Here is a 20,917-nt window from a genome sequence, read left to right on the forward strand (position 1 = left end):
GTTTGTTTGACGTTCCAGTTTGACCGATTTGAAATTGATATTGTTCTCCACTTGCTGTGTTTAGTGTTTATTGTGTTTCCCGAGTGACATGCGGTCTTTTGTCTCCCGCAGATTTTGATGCACACCAAAGAAATGGTGCAGAGGGTGAGTCATGATTAGTGTATGTTACAGTAATAATTAAGCGGCACTTGCCGCGTTTGTTATTTGTAAGCCGTGCGTGGGTTTGACGGTTTACGGTTCTCCCTCAGATGAATCTGGAGGTCATATACGGGGATACCGACTCCATCATGATCAACACCAACAGTACCAACCTGGAGGAGGTCTTTAAATTGGGGAACAAGGTAAGTTTGGGAAGGGGTTTTCTGCAAACCTCATAGAAAAATGTTGTGTCGGATTTTTAAAGCATAAATGAGTCTGACACTAGTGATTGAGACTGACAATCAGAAGAGAATTAAACCAGCCATTCTGCAACCAGCACCAATCGAATAAATGTGTCTGTGTAGGTGAAAAGCGAGGTGAATAAACTCTATAAACTCCTGGAAATTGACATCGATGGCGTGTTTAAGTCTCTTCTTCTGCTGAAGAAGAAGAAATACGCAGCACTGATGGTTGAGCCGCAGGGAGATGGCAAATACACCACCAAACAAGAGCTCAAAGGCCTGGACATTGTGCGTAGAGACTGGTGTGACCTGGCCAAGGAGTGTGGCAAGTCAGTGCACTGAACTACAGATCATTAGCCCCATCAGTCCTTTGTAAAGACAGTAATGTAGTATTAGCAGTCTTAGTCCACTGTAAATTCTTTTGTAATGTATGGTTGTGGTTCACATGATCTTTTCCCCTTTCATCTAGTTATGTGATTGGTCAGATTCTGTCAGACCAGAACCGAGACACCATCGTAGAGAACATTCAGAAACATCTGATTGAGGTTGGAGAGAAGGTGGCCAATGGGGGTATCCCACTCAACATGTTTGAGATACATAAGGTAAAGGACTGAATTAGAAAGAATAAAAACTCATTTAAATTTAGTAGAGTTCAAACTATTTAAAGAATTGTACAAAACAGAATTACATTTTTATTAAGATCATGAGAACATAATTTCATGGGTGCTCACACTTTTGATTGCTTATGTATCGTGTTCAAGGCAATAAGTTGTTTTTTTTCCTTTCAGTCCCTAACAAAGGAACCTCAGGACTACCCTGACAAGAAGAGCCTCCCCCACGTCCACGTTGCCCTCTGGATCAACTCTCAGGGTGGGAAGAAGGTTAAAGCGGGTGACACGGTTTCTTATGTCATCTGTCAGGTGAGCATCCAGTGTATTTGTATCTCTGACTCTGTAAATTGGCAGTAAACCCACACTAACCTTCTCCCGCTGCCTGTTAGGACGGTTCAAACCTGGCAGCCAGTCAGAGGGCGTATGCCCTGGAACAGCTCCAGAAACAGCCGGGACTCAGCCTGGACACACAGTATTACCTGTCCCAGCAGGTGCACCCTGTGGTTGGCCGAATCTGTGAGCCTATCGAAGGCATTGATGCAGTGCTCATTGCTACTTGGCTAGGTGATACGCTTAAATATAGCATCATGTATTCCATTTATTTATTTTGTTTTAATTTAATTCATTTTTAAATTCTATTTATTTATTTTAATTTATATACATTTTTTTATTTAATAAAAACATTACATCTGAACATATTTTTTTTAGATTCAGGTTATATGTTTAGATCATTTGTAAACATGCTAATTTTTAATAATATTTTAAAATATCAAATATGCATTTTGTTTTTATTTTGCCTAGCAGCTGAGATTCCATTTCCCCCCCCCCAGATGGAAATTCAGTTTCTTTAAAAAGTGTATGAACCCTGCCACTCTGTCTCCATGACAACAGACCCTGGTTGTTTGGTATCCTGCCGTTGGGTCCAAAACTCAGACACTAATTCAATCTATTTACCATGTCACCAAAACCAAGTAGCTGGTGTCCTTAATGACTTAACAATTAGCAACACATGTCACGTTTGCTCCCAGAATACCTTGGTCAACTGCTTCTCATATAGTCATGCAAAATTGCCTCACAATACACACTACATTCTGTGTCCATTCCTAACTATAGTTCACGCACAACTCCGTTCCCTTGGCCGCAGATGTGTGACATGCCGCATGTTTGCCTGTAGATGGCAGCAGCACTCGGGCATCAGCGGGCTTGGATCCTCAGAGACGACGGCTAATCCCCGAAGTCTCATAGTCAACACTTACTTATGTGCTCATTTATTCACTTAGCCAAATTACCCAGGGGGACGTAGACTGTTTTTCCATGCTCTAGTAGTGTTCGGTGTCACCTGGGGGGATTAAATGGAGATTCAGCTGCTGTCTCTTAATGATTTGATGATCTCAGCTGCCTGGGAAAAATCGGATAGCTGTGCTTTCTCTACCCCTCCTTTTTTCCCTTATTATGTTTCCAGTTTATTCTTATCATTTGCTAGTCTCTCTCCTCTTGCCTTCTGTAGCTGTGCCATCTTCTCTTTCTTCATGTCCCACTCTCTTTCAGGCTTTCCCTATACCTCTTTCTATCACTGTCTTTTCACTGTCCATAAATATAACTGTGGGGAAGTCCGAGTGCACATCATTATCACCAACACAGGAAGTTCATTTAAATCTAGAACATTTCAAAACTTGCATTGCTGACTTTTTTTTTTTTTTTTTTTGAATTTGTATTTAGTGCCTTTTAAAAAGGTGTTAACAGCATGATTTTTTTTATTTTTTTTATTTTTTTGACCTGCCTGTCCAGGACTCGACCCAAGTCACTTCCGAGCCCAACAGCAGCAGCAACGTGAGGACGAAGGGGACAATTTTCTTGGTGCTCCGGTCCAGCTCACCGATGAAGAGCGCTACCGCGATTGCGAGAGGTTTACTTTCACTTGCCCAGGCTGTGGCACCGAAAACATCTACGACAATGTGTTTGAAGGGACGGTGAGTTATCAGCTCTCATATTCACTTCCATTAACAGACCTGATCTTATCACTCAGCAAAATGCCAACCAGTCCATCTCGATTCATGCATTTCTCACCGTTGAATTGCATCCTACCTCAACTTCCTGTTAAATATTGTGTAATGACAGGTAACAATAAATTTGAGTGGTGCAGGTGATTACTTCCTCTGCTTCAGGCTTTTACCGGCCTATTAATTTCAGAGCCACACACCTTATTTATAGAGGCTTGGCTGAGTTGTGCGGGGGGGTTTGTCAGGGTGTATTCCTGGAGCTCTTCAGTACACAGGATGTCCGTCATACTCAGGCCGAGGTCAGCGGGGGCTAGAGGAGCATGTGTAATCTGCCGCTAATTAAGGGTCCGCACACACACATGCTTATGCACAGCTTTCTCCTGTCCAAGACTCATGAAAAGTGACATTGACCCCTCCACTGGGCTGATCTGTCCTCCTAGTTGTTTGGAGATTTTGCACTCTGCGGGCCAGGGAAGGCTCAGAATTCTGGGAAAAACTGTTTGGCATTTATGTACACTGTAACTTATACATGCATAACAAGTGCTAATGGACTTTAATCAGGGTAGAAGCCATATTTAAATGAACATTAATGAAAACATGTCTATGATTATGGTACAGACTGATCAATAGGTTGTACTTGTTTTGGTTTTTGTTTTGTTTTCCACAATATGTTTTAATGAAACATGGTTTCATTGTTTGTGTGTGTGTGTTTCCTACAGGATTCAGTATTTGCAGTGAGTGGCACTAGCCCCAATACCCAACCAAACTTGTTAAAAATAATACATTTTATTTATATATTGCCAAAAAGGACATCTGAATTAGGACCAGTCCTCTCTTTTCCCCCTTTTTTTATCATGAAGAACAGTGTATACTGATCTTGGATTAATTGTTTTAAAGTGTCAGTTCACCCCAAAATTTAAATAATGTCATTTACTACTCACCCTCATGCCGTTCCACACCTGTAAGACCTTTGTTCATTTTCAGAACACAAATTAAGATATTTTTGATGAATTCCGATGGCTCCCTGAGGCCTTCATAGTGAGAAATGACATTTCCTCTATCAAGATCAATAAATGTACTAAAACATATCTAAATCAGTTCATGTGAGTACAGTGGTTCAATATTTATATTATAAAGCGATGAGAATATTTTGGGTGCGCCAAAAAAAACTAAATAATGACTTGTATAGTGATGATTTCAAAACACTGCTTCATGAAGCTTCGGAGTGTTATAAATTAACGAGTCGAATCATTCGGCTGAAATCATGTGACTTTGGCTCTCCGAACCGCTGATTCATTATGCTCCGAAGCTTCCTGAAGCAGTGTTTTGAAATTGGCCATCACTATATAATTTGTTGTTGTTGTTTTTTTTTGGTGCACCAAAAATATTCTTGACGCTTTATAATATTAATATTGATCCACTGTACTCGCATGAACCGGTTTAAATATGTTTTTTGTACATTAATGGATCTTGAGAGAAGAAATGTCATTGCTGGCTATGCAGGCCTCACTGAGCCATCGGATTTCAACAAAAATATCTTAATTTGTGTTACAAAGGTTAACGAAGGTCTTACGGGTATAAAACGGCATGAGGGTGAGTAATAACTGACATTATTTTCATTTTTGGGTGAACTAACCCTTTAAGTTTTCAAATTATATTACTGAAAACCATAACGTAATTTGACGTTTTGAAAATTATAAAAAAATTAATTTATTATTTTATTTTATTTAGTTATTTATTAGAAAACTATTATAATAAAACTTTGACACTGTTAGAGGTATCTTTAACTGCAGTTACAATTAATAATTTAATTAATGTTGTTAGTTTATTTATTTATTAATATTGTTTGTTTCATATTACAGTATTTTAACATTTCTCTATGTTCGATTGGGTCATAACCAGTGGTTCAGAGAGCAAATTGGTTGTCTTGGCCAATTCAGTGAGGTATTGAGTTGACAGACTGATTCAGACCAATTCACCAGATTCATTGCAAAGAACCGCAACTTAGTGCTTTGTTTACAAATTGGGCAGCACTGTATGCTAGCTTCCAAATATTTTGCCATAGTGCTACAGATTCATCGGCAACATAGCGACACTCCAGAATAGAAGTGCAGGAAACACTAAATCTATTGAACAGACTATACATGCATACCATCTAGGGTTGGCTCGATACCACAATTTTGGTTTCAGTACAATACCAGAATCTAATACCTCGGTACTGATACTAAATCAATACCATAGGTGACAAATAACCAGCCTCAAAAGGTAACTGAATTGAAAATATTAAGAACACTGCACGACACTCTGCAGTAACAAATGTTTTTTCAAGCATGAATATATAAACAACATAAATAGCACTTCTCAGTGCTCCACACTCAGTAAATACAATTAAAATAGTATTAAATAGTACTTTATTGAACTATTATTGAATTACACAAAAAGTGCAATCTACAAAAAGTAGCACATTACAAGTGGCAGATCTATTAGTTTGCATTTATACTATTAAGACTTGATACACAGATCTATATTGACATACAGTAACAGATTTTTGTCCCGTCTGTTGCTGTGGTTATCACTGTCAGTCATTGCAGTTTCTATCCTGCATGCACGTGTATGTTGTTGATGAATTAATGGGCTTGTTACATATACTCCCGTATTCACCTGATAAGGTATCTAATAATTAGAAGTACAGGGTTATAGCAGAGCTCTGGTTATAGGGAGGGCGCTGATGAAAGGAAGGCTTGAAGCAACAGCCTTGACTCATAGACACTGCAGATCGTTCTCTTATCAGAGCCGGCCGCAGAGAAAGGGAGGAGGACAACAGGAATGCAAACAGACGATACTAGAGATGATATTTGCATAGACGCACAATTCTCCCTTAAAGTGGCGCTCAGTGAAAGATGTAAAGATCATAAAAACGCTAATGGCTCGCAGGGACTACCGCTTCACCACCACCGTGCCATAAAAGCAAGAGTGATGTGTTTGTGTGAGACGGTGGGCTCGAGCAAGTGTGCTGAAGCATTAGCCGCGCACACACACTTGGTTTTTCAGTTTTATTTGAGGCATAATGAGCACCATAAGCAGCTCTGCTAGTGCCCATGTGAGGTTAGATTGAAGAAATATCAGGCTACAGTAGTTTTTATCCACTGTTTAACTTCAGTTGTTGCCACTGTTACTCAGTGGGAGGTCTGGGGCCTTTTAGTTGTAGAAAAGCTAGCAAAGCTTGCAAATCATATGCGCAGTATGGCATTTGTTACTTGCTGTCACCCAGATACATAGCTGAAAGCTTAATGCAGTGCCATTTTTACTCGCGCATGTTTCTTTTCCTACCTGGATACCCTAGAGCCTTGGTGTGGGGGCACTGACATTATACTTTTAGAATGTTTGAATGTTTAATAGGTCAAATCTAATAGCCTTTAAAAGCTTCTTTGGGCAATGCCAGTCAACAGGATAAATGCCCTGATTATGTTGTTTTTTTGTGTGTGTGTGTGGGCTTATGTATCGTGATCAAATGCTGTGTTAAAAGTGAATTTGTTTGTTTCCAGAGGAGCACCTTACAGCCCAGCCTGAAGAATTGCTGCCACATCCCCTGTGGGGGCAGCCCGATGGACCATCCCATCAAAATTAGCAACAAACTGCAATTGGACATCCGCCGCCACATCAGGAGATACTACAGTGTAAGTATTAATAAATGCTTCTCGTAATGGTCCGCCCATGTGTTCCAGATTGGCCACTGCAGGTGTAGTGAATATGGTGTTGCATAATAAGGAGTCGTGTAACTCAAGAGTGTTGCAAATCAGGGGTGAAAACTCCCACAAAATGTGCGGAGACACCTGACCCAAATAGTTATTTTTAATGACCAATTTTGATATTCAGAATATTTTTTTTTTGATGTAGTGGTTACTGTTAAAAATCTAAATAATTTAAAATATATTTTTTATTATTATTAACTTGAATTTTACTATTATTAATAATAGTATTGCTTATTAATATTAACACAGATGATATTATTATCATTATTATTATTATTATTTTTGATGACCAATTATGATATTATCACTTGATTATCTACGTTAATGCCACAGCGTAAATACAAATTATTTATGTGGATATAGTAATAATATTTGTTATTATTATTATTATTATTATTATTATTATTATTATTGTCTTTTGACATCAGTCTAAAAATAGATCCAATACTCAAAATAATTACCAGCATATTTCTAATGGAGTCAGAATATTAAAATAAACCAACTTCTCCAAAACCATACAGCAACCCTTTTTTAATTATTTTTTTTTTTTTTTACTTTGAGTCCTTCTATTGATCTAAGTTCTTTTGCAAATTCACCAAACATCTCTCTGTAAAAGACAAATTGTTTGCTTTTGCAGAAGCTCAGTGTGTCCTCCTTGTAAAACATGTTTTATACGGTAACGTCACAGGTGCTCATTATCAAGTTCCTTGTCCGAGTGGCTTTATTCTCACCTTAATTACAGTAGTTTAGTACTTGATCTTAAATGTTCTGATGGCAATAATCTGTGCTACATTCACATTTGACCACCTGGGCACTCTGTGAGCACCTTACAGGGGTTAATTTGAGCTCACCTTCCTCATGCTGTTTGTTTATTTCCTGTCTTTATTGAATTTTAGAAGTGGCTTTTTCGCCTCTGAGCATTGCTCGAAACAGCTACTGCCCCTCCCGCTGCTTCACAAATGGGTTTAATTTTGTGCGCTCTCACAGTGTCTTTGCGGCGTGGCAGAAATACAGGCCCTGGTGATATGGCAAGTGTGCAGATATTGGACCTACGTTAAGAGTACGCATACGTCTGTGTATCTAATTTCCCAGCTGAGGGTTTTTATTGACAGGCATAATCACTGCACGTCGCGTCCAATCGGGACAAGCAAGCCAGGTTCTGGAACTCAGAGAAGTTCTGGAATGCCGCAAACTTGTGAATCCGACTTGAAAGTTGTGGGGGTATATTCTCCCACAGTGCCGTGCAGAAAAATCAATTAGCGGCCTGAATGTAGCCACCTCCCTCGCTGGGTCGGTGCCTGTAGTCTCTTTTGTCAGTATGTGTGAAACAGCTGCTAGTAGTGAATGCGGCCCCCCTCCTTGCCCAGGCCCGGCTTCAGTGGACACAGCTCAGCCATCCCCTCCCACACTAGGAGCAATGAAGAGGCTGATATTGTGTAATTAAGGATTCCTTTCAGCTGAGGGGAGAGCTCAAATAGAGTTGTTTGTTCGCAGAGATAGAGGGAGAAAGCCTGCCTGCATGAGGGAGGACTTGCGGCTTACATGGTTACAGATTGGAAGTCAGCGGTGTTTGTAGAGTTTCCTACGGAACACCAGCGAGGCATTAATCATGAAAGAAATCACTGCCACCTCCACCTTCAGCCCACCACCATTACCAATAAAACCACCCTTTAGAGACAAAGCAAATATGCTTTCCTCTCGTCTCCCTCCCTTCCCCCTTTCTTCAACCCCCCCCCCCCCCCCACTTCTCTCCTTCCTTGTCATCCGTTCTGACTCCTGGCGTCTTCTGCAAAATGAGAGCGTGGCACGAAGTGGCACCCCCCGTATTTACCCCATTCTAATGTGGGTTGCCATGGCGTTTAACAAATTATTGCAATTATGTTCGTCATGTGCTTCACCCCTTGGTAACTGGCTTGGGGATGTGATGATGGTAGTGGTTGGGGGGGGGGGGGGGGGGGGGGTGACCGAAATAAATAAATAAAAAAAAAGGTGATAATCCTGTTTTGAACAAAAGGTCAGATTGCTGAATAGAAAAGGCTTGATTAAAGCAGAGATGTACAAAGTGGACGCATTTGCGTCCATTCAGCCGCTCTCGGGCTCCGCAGCCACTGTGTGAATGTACAGCTGTTGATTACTGAGGCACAAAGCCTGTGAGAGGCTGTTGTCTTGGGGGCTTTTTTGCTCCAAGCCGCCTGTAATCGCAGCTTTTTTGGGGGGCTAAAAGCAGCTCTGGATTAAGGGCATCAGAGAGGGGTTGTGTGCGTGTTTATGGAGCTGGTGGGTTTCTGGGTGATTGGATGGCAAAATTCCTTTATTTAGCAGTTTTTTATTTTATTTATTTATTTATTTATTTTAAATTTCGGCTTGCAACTCATCCAGCATAGTTTAAGCTACAAATGTGAATAACTCAAATTGTGTGTGTTAAGTACATCAAGTACACAATTCTTTTTATTTCTATGATTTTCACTTTAAGCCTGAAGATAATCCTGAAGGCTTGCATTTGCCATAACTAGGGATCAGTAGGGCTGTATGATTTGGCGTAACTATTTATTTGCTATTTATTTAGTGATTCTTATTTTTTTCTTTTTTTCTTCTCATCTCGCTCTCTCCCTCTCCCTAATACCGTTGTATTATTTCACTGTAAAATAAAATTTGAGTATTTAAAAATAATAATATAACACAACTTTTATGTTACAATACAACTGAAAAATTACAATACTGATATTTGTTTTCTTTTCTTTCAAACATTAAGCCATCAACCTGAAAACCACAGCTTTTCCATATTTACTGTATATGGATTTCCGTATTTTCCAACCTGAAAAGTAAGACCCACAAGAATTGCGTAAATCTGAGGAAAAAATGTTGGTTACTGGATGATGATTGAATTGTGAAATAGTCTTAAACAATTACTAAATAAACTGCAAAATTGTTTTCTAATGCATGTATTTCATGCATGGATTGCTTCTGAAAGCGTTGCACAAGTTTTTTTAGCACTATCTGCCAGACACCTTTAGTATGTTAGCCAGTGTTCAAAGTGTTAAATGAGAGTTAAAATCAGCATTACTTGGCAGTTTTTTTTTTTTTGTAAATTGAATTTTGATAATGCATGGTTGTGAGAATGATTATTATTGCGATCGTCAAATCGCAACAGGTGCGATGTAATTATATAATTAAATGTTGCGTTGTTTCAGAGTAAAGCACAGTACAGTTCATTTTTGGTTTCAATTCATAGTGGTGTTGCACAATATACCTAGCCTGGGTGCCAGCCCGAACCCCACCCACAACATTTTTTGGACGGTCTGGACTCGATCCATTGTGGAGTAATTATGCTCGGCTCCCAGAAGGCTGAGCCAATCAAATTGCCAGGGCGGGCTTTAATCGATGATGGACAGGCTATCTGCGGTTACGTAACCACCCACGTCATCAAAGAGCGCTTGGGTTGAATTGGTTTTCACCAACGATGACTGCAGCTGGAGAAGTAAGATGTTTAGATTCCGCCATCACGTCTCTAATAAAAAGAAATCGACAGCGCATTAATTTTAAAAGACGAACAAAGAACCACAATCAAGGCATTTGTCGATGGGAAAGATGTTTGCCGTCCTTCCAACGGGATTCGGCAAAAACTGCGTTGCTCTGATTGGTTGTACGTCTATCCAATTGAGTGCAGAGTTTTTTTAGTTTTTTTTTTACTGGTTCGGTTAAGACACGCCCGATAATTCAAGTGCAATGGAGCAGTATCAGACTCACATTCTGCCTAGAATATGAGTTTGACGAAGTCAGGCTACAATATACCGGTACTAGAAAGGTATCGCGATACCCTGCTTTTAAAAACGGCCTGGTTCTTCATTTTATTAGTACTGGTACTTTGAGTGCCAGCTATATTTCCTAAAGTGCAACAGCAGGGGGCAGAGTTTGTGCAGCGCGCTGCTTCAAAGGAACATTGAGTGTGTTTATTCCTCTCAACTGCGCAATGGCTTTTATGGTAACGAAACGAGAGGTATGGTTGCATATACAGGTGCTCTTGCAGACCGTCCACAAATTGTTGAGAAAACAAATGCACAAAGCGAAATATGGCATTATTTTGCTTACATTGCCGACAGGCAGGGCAAGCCCACAGACACCACAAAGCCCATCTGCAAAAGATGTTACAAAATAACGCAAGCGAAGGGAGTCAAAAGCATCTTGCCGACAAACATCCCGATTTGTACAAAGAATTTAAAGAGCGACAGGTTAGTGTGATACCAGCATTATGTTTATGCCCTCAAACATTAAATGAGTGTTATTTATTTAGTTTACTCGTGCAAGCAGACCTAAGGTGTATTATTGAGTCTAAGTTTAATAAGTGATATCTGGTTGCAAAAATAAAATTAATTTAAAAATACATAAATATGTGAAGGGTATATAGTTATTTTAAACCAATATGCTTTAATAACATTGCTCTAAGTGTTAACAATAATCTAATTTTTACAATAATCTTACTGTCAAAAACACATGTATAAAAAAAACCAGCAAAAAAGCATAACAGCAAATAGGACTAATTTACAATTTTATTGCGCATGAAAATAGTAAACATTAAAAATTATATTAAATCTAACTTCACGGCAATGAAGCTCAAATCCAGAATTATCAGCCTGCACACTGGTGAAGAAAGAAGTTCTGTCATATGTGTTATTTATTTACTTTTCCTACTGTTTTAGGTTTTTGCTGTAGTATCGGTTAAGTATCAGTATCGTGATATTTAAGTTAGGTATCGTATCGAAGTCAAAATTTTGGTATCGTGACAACACTAATTCATGGTAAATGCTATTCTGCAAGTGCTGTGTGTTTGAGCAGTTTATAATTTACATTTAGGAATGCAACATGCGGCAGCCATCTTCTCAAATTCGTAATGAGAATCGTTTATAAATTTGTTGTTGTCAACAAAACATTATCAATTTTAAGGTCTTCATCCGCAAAATAAAAGTTCAGTGGTTTAAAAGCAAATAAATTAGGATGGCCATAAATGGAAAAATAGCGATTCTATCTTCTAACAATTCAAATCGTAGATAAAATAGAATAATGAAAAATAAAACTTGTGCATTAGGAGTGTTACAATTTGCTCCACTTAAACTGTTTTTAATAATTTAGGGGCGGTTTCCCGGACAGAGATTAAGCCTAGTCCAGGAATAAAATGGCCTTTTAAACCAGATTAACAGGAATCTGCTTTCTCTGTAATGGTTTCAAATAGTCCTAGACTTAGTCTAGTCCAGAGTTTAATAAGATGATTTCCTGGAGGAAGACTAGAGCTGCTCCAGGACTAAATTGAGGTTTAACTTAAACTTACCAGGAGGCAGGTTTAACTCCATAGTCCAGGTTTTAGTAATCTGTACTTAATCTGTGTTTCAGAAAGCCATTTTTTAAGATATGATTAACTATTCTAGATTAAGGCCTATCCTGTCTTCATTTAAATCCTTTCTGGGAAACCGCCCCTTAAAGCTTAAGTCCAACCCTCCTATACTCAACTTTCTTCGTTCCGCTCCGTTTCGCTCGCAGTACAGTGCACTAGCCTTTCAAAGTGTTTTACTTTGTCCATGAGTACAGAGAGACAGCTAGTGGACTTTATTTGTATGCGCTATTCTCCTTTTGCTCTTTTTCCTGTTGTGGCAGTTAGGAAACTGCATTGCATTACCGCCCACACCCCCTTCTGTATTGGAGTGTGGTTCTCCCGTGAGTGATTTTATTTGTCGTCTGATTGCATGCACCAAACCGTGACATCCGTACTGTACGATTCTGGATGAATACATGTACCGTTACACCCCTACTGTATAGTTTACAACATTAGTTGAGAAAGAGAGTTTTTTCCTTAAGAAAATGTAACATGTGCTATGTATTAGGGATGCCCCCGAATAAAGATTTTTTATTTTTTTGTATTCGACTAGTAGTTGTTCATTTAAGCCATTAGTCGACTAGTCACGCATTTATATTAATAAGCCATAAATCATAATAACCAGCTTTTAATTACTTATATATAAAAAACATAGCCTAATCAGCGCTCAAGCATAAAGCTTTCCATAGCGCACTGGCAAAAGTAATGATTGAGTGTCGTGAAAAAAAAAAAAAAAGGAAAAAAAAAAGGAAGGTGACGGTCTAAACATTTTAATAATTTATTGTTTTCGGCTGCACAATGATTAGTAGTGGATGTGCCTACATACCAGTTTCATACGGATTACATAATCTGAGATTAGTTATTTTCCATTTGAATTGGTTTGTTTAAAAGTAGACATTTCAAGCTTGCTATAGATACATTTCTCATGTCTGTATACTCTGAGTTTGTTCATTTTGTGCTCAAGTTCACTGAGACCGAGACGACAAAGCGCATCCCAATTGTTTTCATTATTTTATAAAAGCATGTTTTGCTGTTATTGCGTGTTTACAGAAATAAAAGCGGACCCTTTACAGTTTGCATTACTCTTATCTGTATGACTAACACGACGGAGTATTTTAAAATGCAAAAGTGATGCAATAAGTCATGCAATAAGCACGCTCTCCACACAAACACTTGGATATGGACCTACTGTAATAATGCACACATTTATCTAGGACTAGGCTAATATTAGAGTGAGAGCTACTGCTTACATGTTTCAAGTGATAAGCCATATTTTAGGCCAATGAATGATATGCGAACGTATGGATTTCCTGCCGTTAACAATCTCTCCCTCACAGATTGCGTGACCTTGCCACTTTCTGTGGAGATTTTTTTTTTTTCTTTCTTCTGTGACTAACCAACTAATTAAATCTTGCTCGACCAAGCCTCTTCTAATCTACTAGCAGTTATTCGACTATTAGGGGGCAGCCCTACTATGTATATATCCAAATGAATCAATATTGAATCTCAAGCTTATGAATCATTACCCTGCAGCAATACATTTTACAATCATAGGATTCATTCATGTTTTTTGATGCCAGGTTAGGGTTATATACTCATTTTCTCATGGTCTATAGACCCCTGAATTAGCCTTTCCCACTCTATGTATAAATCTCTAATTCCGCCACTGCTGCATTTACTGCGAACCGAGCTGCTCTGATACACTGAAAATACCAGATCACGAGCTGCTCACGGGTAAAAGAACACACCACACTTCACTCTGAAACAAGCAGTGCATATATTTAATTCATTTGACTAAGCTGTATTGCGATTTCGGTTTTATTCCGATCAATTGTGCAGCCTTATGGACTGGAATATCATGAGCTGGGCCGGTAAGCAGTGCCGTAGTAACACCCCACAATACCATAGCAATCACATAACAATGTGCTAAAAAACATTTTGAACGCCTTTGCAGCTGCATATGCACATCCTGGCATCCAACTTAGCAAAGTGGCATGGCAAATTTTGCATCATTTTCTTTGGAAACTAAAAAAAAATAAACTAGTTTGCTTTCCAGCATGAGGTGTGGAAGCAGTTGCATGAGTTGCATTTCTCATTCAAAAAGGTTTAGAAACAACACATCTACTTACAAGCCTGACACAGATATGAAACCTTAAGTGCTAAGTTCTGACTGTAGTCAGAGGTGAACTCAAGTATTCTGGGTGAAACCGCTGTAGAAAAAGACCTACAGGTATAGATGCGACGGCGAAATTGTGAAATGGAGAAAGAAAGGAGGAAAGCGAGAACGTTTTTCCGGTAGCTTGCACTGATCTGTGGGCCCCAGTCTTTGCCCAGTGTTTGGTTAAATTATGTGGAACTCATTTGACGGCTGCAGAAGTGGCTGTATTCGCAGTGTCAGGTATCGACTGGTATAATTATGCAATTATGAAGCTTTATCCTGCCTCTCTCTCTCACAGAGCGAGCTCTTAGTATTTCAATTAGATGTTTTTTCTCTTTTGCTCCCTGATTTTCTTCTCTCTCCCCATCCCGCCCCCATCCTCCATTTCTTGGTTACAATAAAGATGCAAACAGAGTCTGCCTATAAAATAAGCAGGTTGTGTTTTGGTCACCTGATTTAAAGTATTTCGTCTGGATGTGTGGTTTCTAGTTCATAAAATGTTAATGTTTCCTCTAATATGTGAAGATTCTTAGTTTGTTCTAAACATGCAGAGGTCAGACACATGCAGACCAGTTTTGATTAGTGTAGTAAAGGATAATAGGGGTGGGGGAAAAAATTGTGTAACACGGTCAGTAGATGTGGGAAGAAGGAGGCGGGAACCGGCGAACATTCAACAAAACTTTAATATAAAATAAACAAAGAACAAAACGAAAGTAATGCCGGCAGACCCTCGCGGACGTCTGCTGGCCACACAAACATAATAAAACATAAAATAAAGTCCAGGCCTGGTCCTCTCTCGTCCTCCACGGTAGTCGCTCCTCCTTTTATGCTCCCGGAGCTCCTCCGTGAGGGACTCAAGGCCGGTGCGCCTCCCAGGTGAAGCTCATTAACACTCGCGCCACCGGCCTCGCGCCGTTCCCTCACGGCTCTCGCCCGCCCTGGTCGCCACAAATTGATTCACATATGAATCGCAATTTTGAATATGCAAGAAAAAGGGGTGTGTTCACATTTGTAGTTTGGTTCGTTTGGTCCGGACAAAAAAAAAAAAAAAACACTTAGTCCTGGTCCACTTAGTGTTCACATTGCCGTTTTTAACACCGAACCTAAAAGCATAGGGATATGTTCACAACCTGATCCATCGGCTTTTATGATGTATATTTCAAGACGGAACTTGTCGAACATCCAAAACAATGCTGTGTGCTGGGCTAAATGCGCTTGTTGTATGTCCGTAGCCTACATATGATGCTGTTTTGATCAGCTGAGAACTTGTGAAGCTCTTTTAAAATGTGTAAAGGAGTCCAAACAGGGCAGGATCCCTCTGTTGCGAGGAGACGCTGTTCATTAAAATTTGTTTTTATTGTATTTGATCAAATAAATGCAGCCTTGAGCGCAAGAGAAACGAAAATTGACCCACATATATTAATTTATTAATTTTATTTTAAGATTGATACTTATAATTCCACATGATTTAATCAACGCTTCAAGAAAACGAGTGCATCAAGTGCATCATCATTATAACAATGTCGTCAGTGTCAGTGCATACCATACAAATTATAGGGATAATTTGTATGGTACGCACTGACACTGATGGCATTGTTTCACCACCAGTGTTTTTATTCTTGTGCCCAAGGAGGAGAAAAACAAAGACTTCAAAAGTCTACATATGCAATCCCAGTGCGACCACAAACCTCTCTGAGGGTCATGAATTTAGAATGAAGAAATGTGGTTCATCAGTCAGGTGAAATGGGAAATGGTCTCCATCCTACACTTTTCCATCAAATCAGACCACTGTACATAGGACAAAGTCTCAAAAGGCTGTCCCTGCTGAATTTTGTGTTTGAAAACAATGACATACTTTTGTGTTTTTCAGTTGGCCTGTGTGTGTTCCTGTAGACACAGTCTTTTGCTAAGCCCATGGGAACTGAACTGTTGGTTTAGTCTTGGGCCTCCAGAAGCACAAAAGATCCGTTACGACAAACAGAGGGGTGATAACACTGACGCTCCCTTCAAAATGAAAGCCAAACAGCTCACATATGTTCGGATTCAATTACACACTCTAGGTTCCCCTCAGCCCCAGGGCTTACTGCTAATTACCCAAATAACATCCGCACAAAACGCCACCCAGATGAGATTAATTGAGGAATTAAAACAACCTGTTGATTCTGATAATACTGTGAGGTCTGAACAGTAACCCAGGTAGTCCAAACATGTTTAAGGGCACAGGTGGGATGAAAAGACTCATCTCTAGATACAACAGGGGCAATAAGCTGTAAAGGACCATCCAGAGATGCTCATAGCTCAGGAAATAGAAGCAAATTAAACCACTTATAACTGTGTGATAGAATTTCCCTTTTTTTGTCTTCTCGTCTTCCTTTGGCCCTCATTCTTTCATTCTGTTTTCATCTTTTCAGTTTTGCTCTTCAAAGAAAGTTACAAGAAGGAAAGATTTTCTTGTTTACTTTGTTTTTCTTATTTACAAAAGTTGTCAAAAAATGTACTTTAAAAGTGTTATGTTCTCTTATGCTCACCAAGGCTGCATTTATTTGATGAAAAATACAGTAAAAACAGTAATATTACAATTAAAAAAAAATAAGTGTTTTCTATTTTAATATATTTTAAAATGTAATTTATTCCTGTGATGGCAAAGCTGAATTTTCAGCATGATTATCACCCTCTTTCTCTCTCTTTTTCAGCCTCCTTTAGTCTATAGAAGGGAGGTGGTGGTAATGCTTCAGGGACAGGTGCTCCTCTGATACTAGGGGTTTATTTAGTGCTCCATCATTAGCAGGGCATTACCCATATTACCCCCTGGCCCCCGCTCTAATAACAGGGGCAGGAAAGGCAGTGTTGGCGGGGGGCAGCTGCATCTGCTGCAGGCTGAGGCCTCACACTGCCCCACCACAGGCAAAAGCACCAGCGACCCGTCTCCTGGGGGTCGCAGCAACTCTGTGTCGATCAGCTTTTTAAATAGTTTTCTTTCTCTCTGTACACAGGGTTGGCTGCTATGTGAGGATCAGGCCTGCCGAAACCGAACCCGCCGGCTGCCCATTGCCTTCTCGAGGTCCGGACCGATCTGTCCAGCCTGTCTCAGATCCACACTGAGGCCTGAGGTACTGCACACTTTTTTTTTTTAAATACAAAATCAGTCATTTTGTCCAGATGGTGGTGCTGTGGAGCCTGTGAAAGTTCTCCCTGCCTTGACCCAGGCCTTTTATTCCCTGTCCGTGTAGCTTTTTTCCCCCCATCCATCACCTGTATTTCTAACCGTTATATATTACCAGACATGTCTGACCCACATGAGATGTCCATTTGCTTCCTGCCTTAACAAGCTACCTCTGATAAGAACCAGCCTCCAGATGTACTTGGCCTTGGACTCACTGCTAAAAGACGTGTATGTGGGGTGTTTCACTCTTACTTCATCTTGTGATCACTTCAAGAGCATCGTCGCCTGGTTCAAAGACACAGTTTGGGCCGTCCCTTTCAAAAATTAGTGTCTATCTTTGTCCCTGTCCATCTTCCTTATCATTTTCGTCCAGTATGGAGACACCTCTCCCCACCCCCACCCCCCAATTCGTTCTTCCTCCTTGTGCTTTATTTCTGCGTCTAGTTCTGTGGCGACAGGTTGAAACCCAAAAGGACAATTTCTCTTGTCACCATAGCCACTTAGCTGTCCTCCGCTCTGCCTGGTGAGATGGCAGTTTAAACTGCCGGCTGAATAAAACATTAACTTCCTCACCCCTCTACCGTCCCTCTGTCGTTCTGGGCTTTACAGCTCGGCTGACAGCAATGCGTCTCCTCTGGTGTCTCCACGGACACAGAGACATTGACTACCATTGTATCCAGATTAAATGGATGCGTAATAGGCACCCTCGGCTGATTGGCCGGTAATTTGAAGGAGTTGTACACAGGTGCAATTTATAATATTTTCAGTAAATTAAATTTTTTTTCCCCCTGCTCTCTCTCTCTTTTTCTTTACACCGGCGCGCTCTCTCTCCGTTTTTCTTTTTCCCTCGCTCGTAGATCTCTCCAACCACCCCCACCCGCTGTCTCTCTCTCTCTCTCTCTCTCTCTCCCTCTCCATTTTATTGATGTACGTTCAGGCACCCATTAGGGCTTCCTTTTTTTCCCTCTAGTGGAAATTGCAGCATGTTAATTTTCACACAAATTACAGCAATAGCAGGTATCTCTATTTGATACATTATAACAGGAGCAATCAGGGATAATTGAGTGCCTTTCAGATGGTAACCGGCGCATTCACTTCAATTCAAAGCCAGTCCATTTATCGTCTAATCGCTCTTTAAACACTGAATTTCTGGGAACAAAAATTCTTGTCATAATTTTGCTTAAGTGTATTTGGAAATCACAGTCCTTTGAGCAAGGATAATTGAAATCAAATCCCTTTCACGGGAGCTGACATTTCTACATTTCCCCCCAATTGAAATTAATTTCAAAAATTGAGCATGAATATCTTCAAATAGCAGGCAATTATACCTTTCAATGGGGAGAAATTATGTGCACAAAAAGTGGAGACATCAACTGGCGCTTCAGTTAAATGTCTTTGTTTCCCACTGTGTTTGCCTTGTAAAGATTTACATATATTGACTCGTTATGAAACCTTGTGATGCCGATCGCCTTCCTTTTCCAGCTCGGCCCGTTAAAATTAACTCAGATTGGAGCTTTTTTTGTTAAGCCTCATTAAAACTGTTTGGAGATTTTTCTTTTTTCCTGTCCTCTCTTTTGCAGCTGCACAGATCTCTGCGAATTGAAAGTAGCCATTTTCTCTGCTGCTTGGCTCAGGGGACATTATACATCTTTACATATAAGCACTGTGACCATAAGGAGCTAAATCACTTCAATCTCTTTTAAATGATCCCCATCGCAAGTTTAGCCAATGATCTTCTATGAGAGTCTTTAAACATAACTACTTTATTTTTACACCCCTTTGGTCGTATTATAAGGCCTTACTCTTGACACTCCATCCAGCTCTTCCGGCAGGCTGCGTTTGGGCTGTACCAAAGGTTTGGTGGTACGGCACTGGCTGCCACGTCTCTATCAAGGAGGGGGGGGTGAGGCGGGGGTCTCAGGAGAGAGGCAATTTCACAGCTGGTTTGCTCCCCAGTCACTCGGGCCGAAAATGCTGCAGATTTGTGGAGAAAATTGAAATGGTGTCAGTACAGGAACAAAGCATTGAGCCGAGCAAAGCTGCATAAGGGAGGGGCCTCTGTTTGAGGGGTGGGGGGGGGTTTAAATTCAATAACGTTTGACGGCGCCTTGGTCACACCCCTTTTGACACCTGTCAGCACAGCTGTGAAGCTCGTCCTGGCCCTGCCTCGCATGTCCGTCCACTTATTTCTTGGACTGCGGTTTTAGTCCACGATCTCTTTCGCCGAGCGGAGTGTGTTCGCGAGCACATGGTGACCTGGCTCTGATTATAGGAGCTCCATTATGGCCGCATTGCTGAATCGACAGGCACGGCTGTTGACCAGCCAGTGCATTATGGGTCAACAGCTGCTGGGCTCATCGGAAGCTGTAGAGGGCAATTAAAAGCCGTTGTGCTGAGGAGAGAGCCCTTGCTAAACTCCTCCGGCACACACATTGCTCTGATTCTATGGTGACACAGAAAGACTGTGACCCAATAACAGCAATTAACATAAAAGTATAATGGCTAATCAAATTGACAGCAACAGTTGTTCATCAGATCCACACACGCTGCCTTATCAAAACAAACTATTATGAAAGAGGTAATTTCAGAGCTGAACGTCTCTCTCTCTATCTCTCTTTCTCTCCCTTTCCAATGTCTTTTATTCTCTCACTCGACCTGCGCGCCTCTGGCAGTTAGACACATGGCTAACGGTAATTACAGCCGAATTTACAAACCAAACACCGTTTCCTGCTTTTGTCAGGAGAGAAGGTGGGGAGTATGCTGGCTGTTTTCAGCCAATCAGACATTTTCACAGGTTCTGTGACTCCAAACTCAGGGTTTGACTGAGCGTGTGTGTTTGTCTTTGTCTGTGACAGTGGAGAATATATGACAAACACTACCTGTCTCCACAGCTGTAATTAACACAGGTGATTCTCCAGCTTTCCCTGATTGAGCCGCACCAATCTCATTACGCTTCAGCCTTTCATTTTCCCCGGGACAATAACACATAGTACTGAACTACATCAGTATGATTTTACCTAATTGGTTTTTCTGTTTTCTTTCCTCCCTTTTTTTTTTTTTATTTTTTATTTTTTTTGAATATGCAAAGGAATAATCAGTACTGCTGTATCAGTAAAGAATTGGTAAAGAGCTTTGAATGTTAAAGTAATTGTTTTACTTTTTATAATGAGCAGTTCTTGAATGTTTGTGGAATAATCTACCACTGAAACAGTAAGACTTTGTCAGTTTTTTTTTTTTTTTTTTTAATCAATGCCAAAGGGCTCTCACTAAGGTTTCATAATAACAAAATAGTCAGTAGAAATTATTATTATTATTATTTATTACTATTATTTTTTTTAATGCCAAATTTGGTGCCACAGCAAAAACTAATTTAATACACTCAAAGTATATATTTTTACAATATTATATTATATGTTTTCATTAATATTAGAAATTGAGATATACTGATATATCGGCCAATAATCGGTATCAATTATTTACACTATCGG

At 40.0% G+C, this 20,917-nt stretch overlaps 1 protein-coding gene across 2 annotated transcripts in view; it reads left to right on the forward strand.

Moving 5' to 3' along the window:
- The window catches only part of pola1 (polymerase (DNA directed), alpha 1), a 57,085-nt gene that overhangs the window by 21,271 nt on the left and 14,897 nt on the right, over nt 1–20,917 (forward strand). For both annotated transcript variants that reach the window (XR_010893747.1, XM_067377479.1), the window contains exons 27-35: nt 112–144; nt 249–341; nt 504–709; nt 850–982; nt 1,169–1,300; nt 1,381–1,555; nt 2,780–2,961; nt 6,537–6,668; nt 17,260–17,376. Coding sequence is in view for 1 of the 2 variants with exons in the window: in XM_067377479.1 (XP_067233580.1) it covers nt 112–144; nt 249–341; nt 504–709; nt 850–982; nt 1,169–1,300; nt 1,381–1,555; nt 2,780–2,961; nt 6,537–6,668; nt 17,260–17,376 (1,203 nt within the window). In the remaining variant the exon portion in view is untranslated. The remainder of the gene's footprint in view (nt 1–111; nt 145–248; nt 342–503; nt 710–849; nt 983–1,168; nt 1,301–1,380; nt 1,556–2,779; nt 2,962–6,536; nt 6,669–17,259; nt 17,377–20,917) is intronic.

The sequence above is a fragment of the Chanodichthys erythropterus genome, chromosome 23 (assembly GCF_024489055.1).
Source record: "Chanodichthys erythropterus isolate Z2021 chromosome 23, ASM2448905v1, whole genome shotgun sequence".
NCBI classification, from domain to species: domain Eukaryota; kingdom Metazoa; phylum Chordata; class Actinopteri; order Cypriniformes; family Xenocyprididae; genus Chanodichthys; species Chanodichthys erythropterus.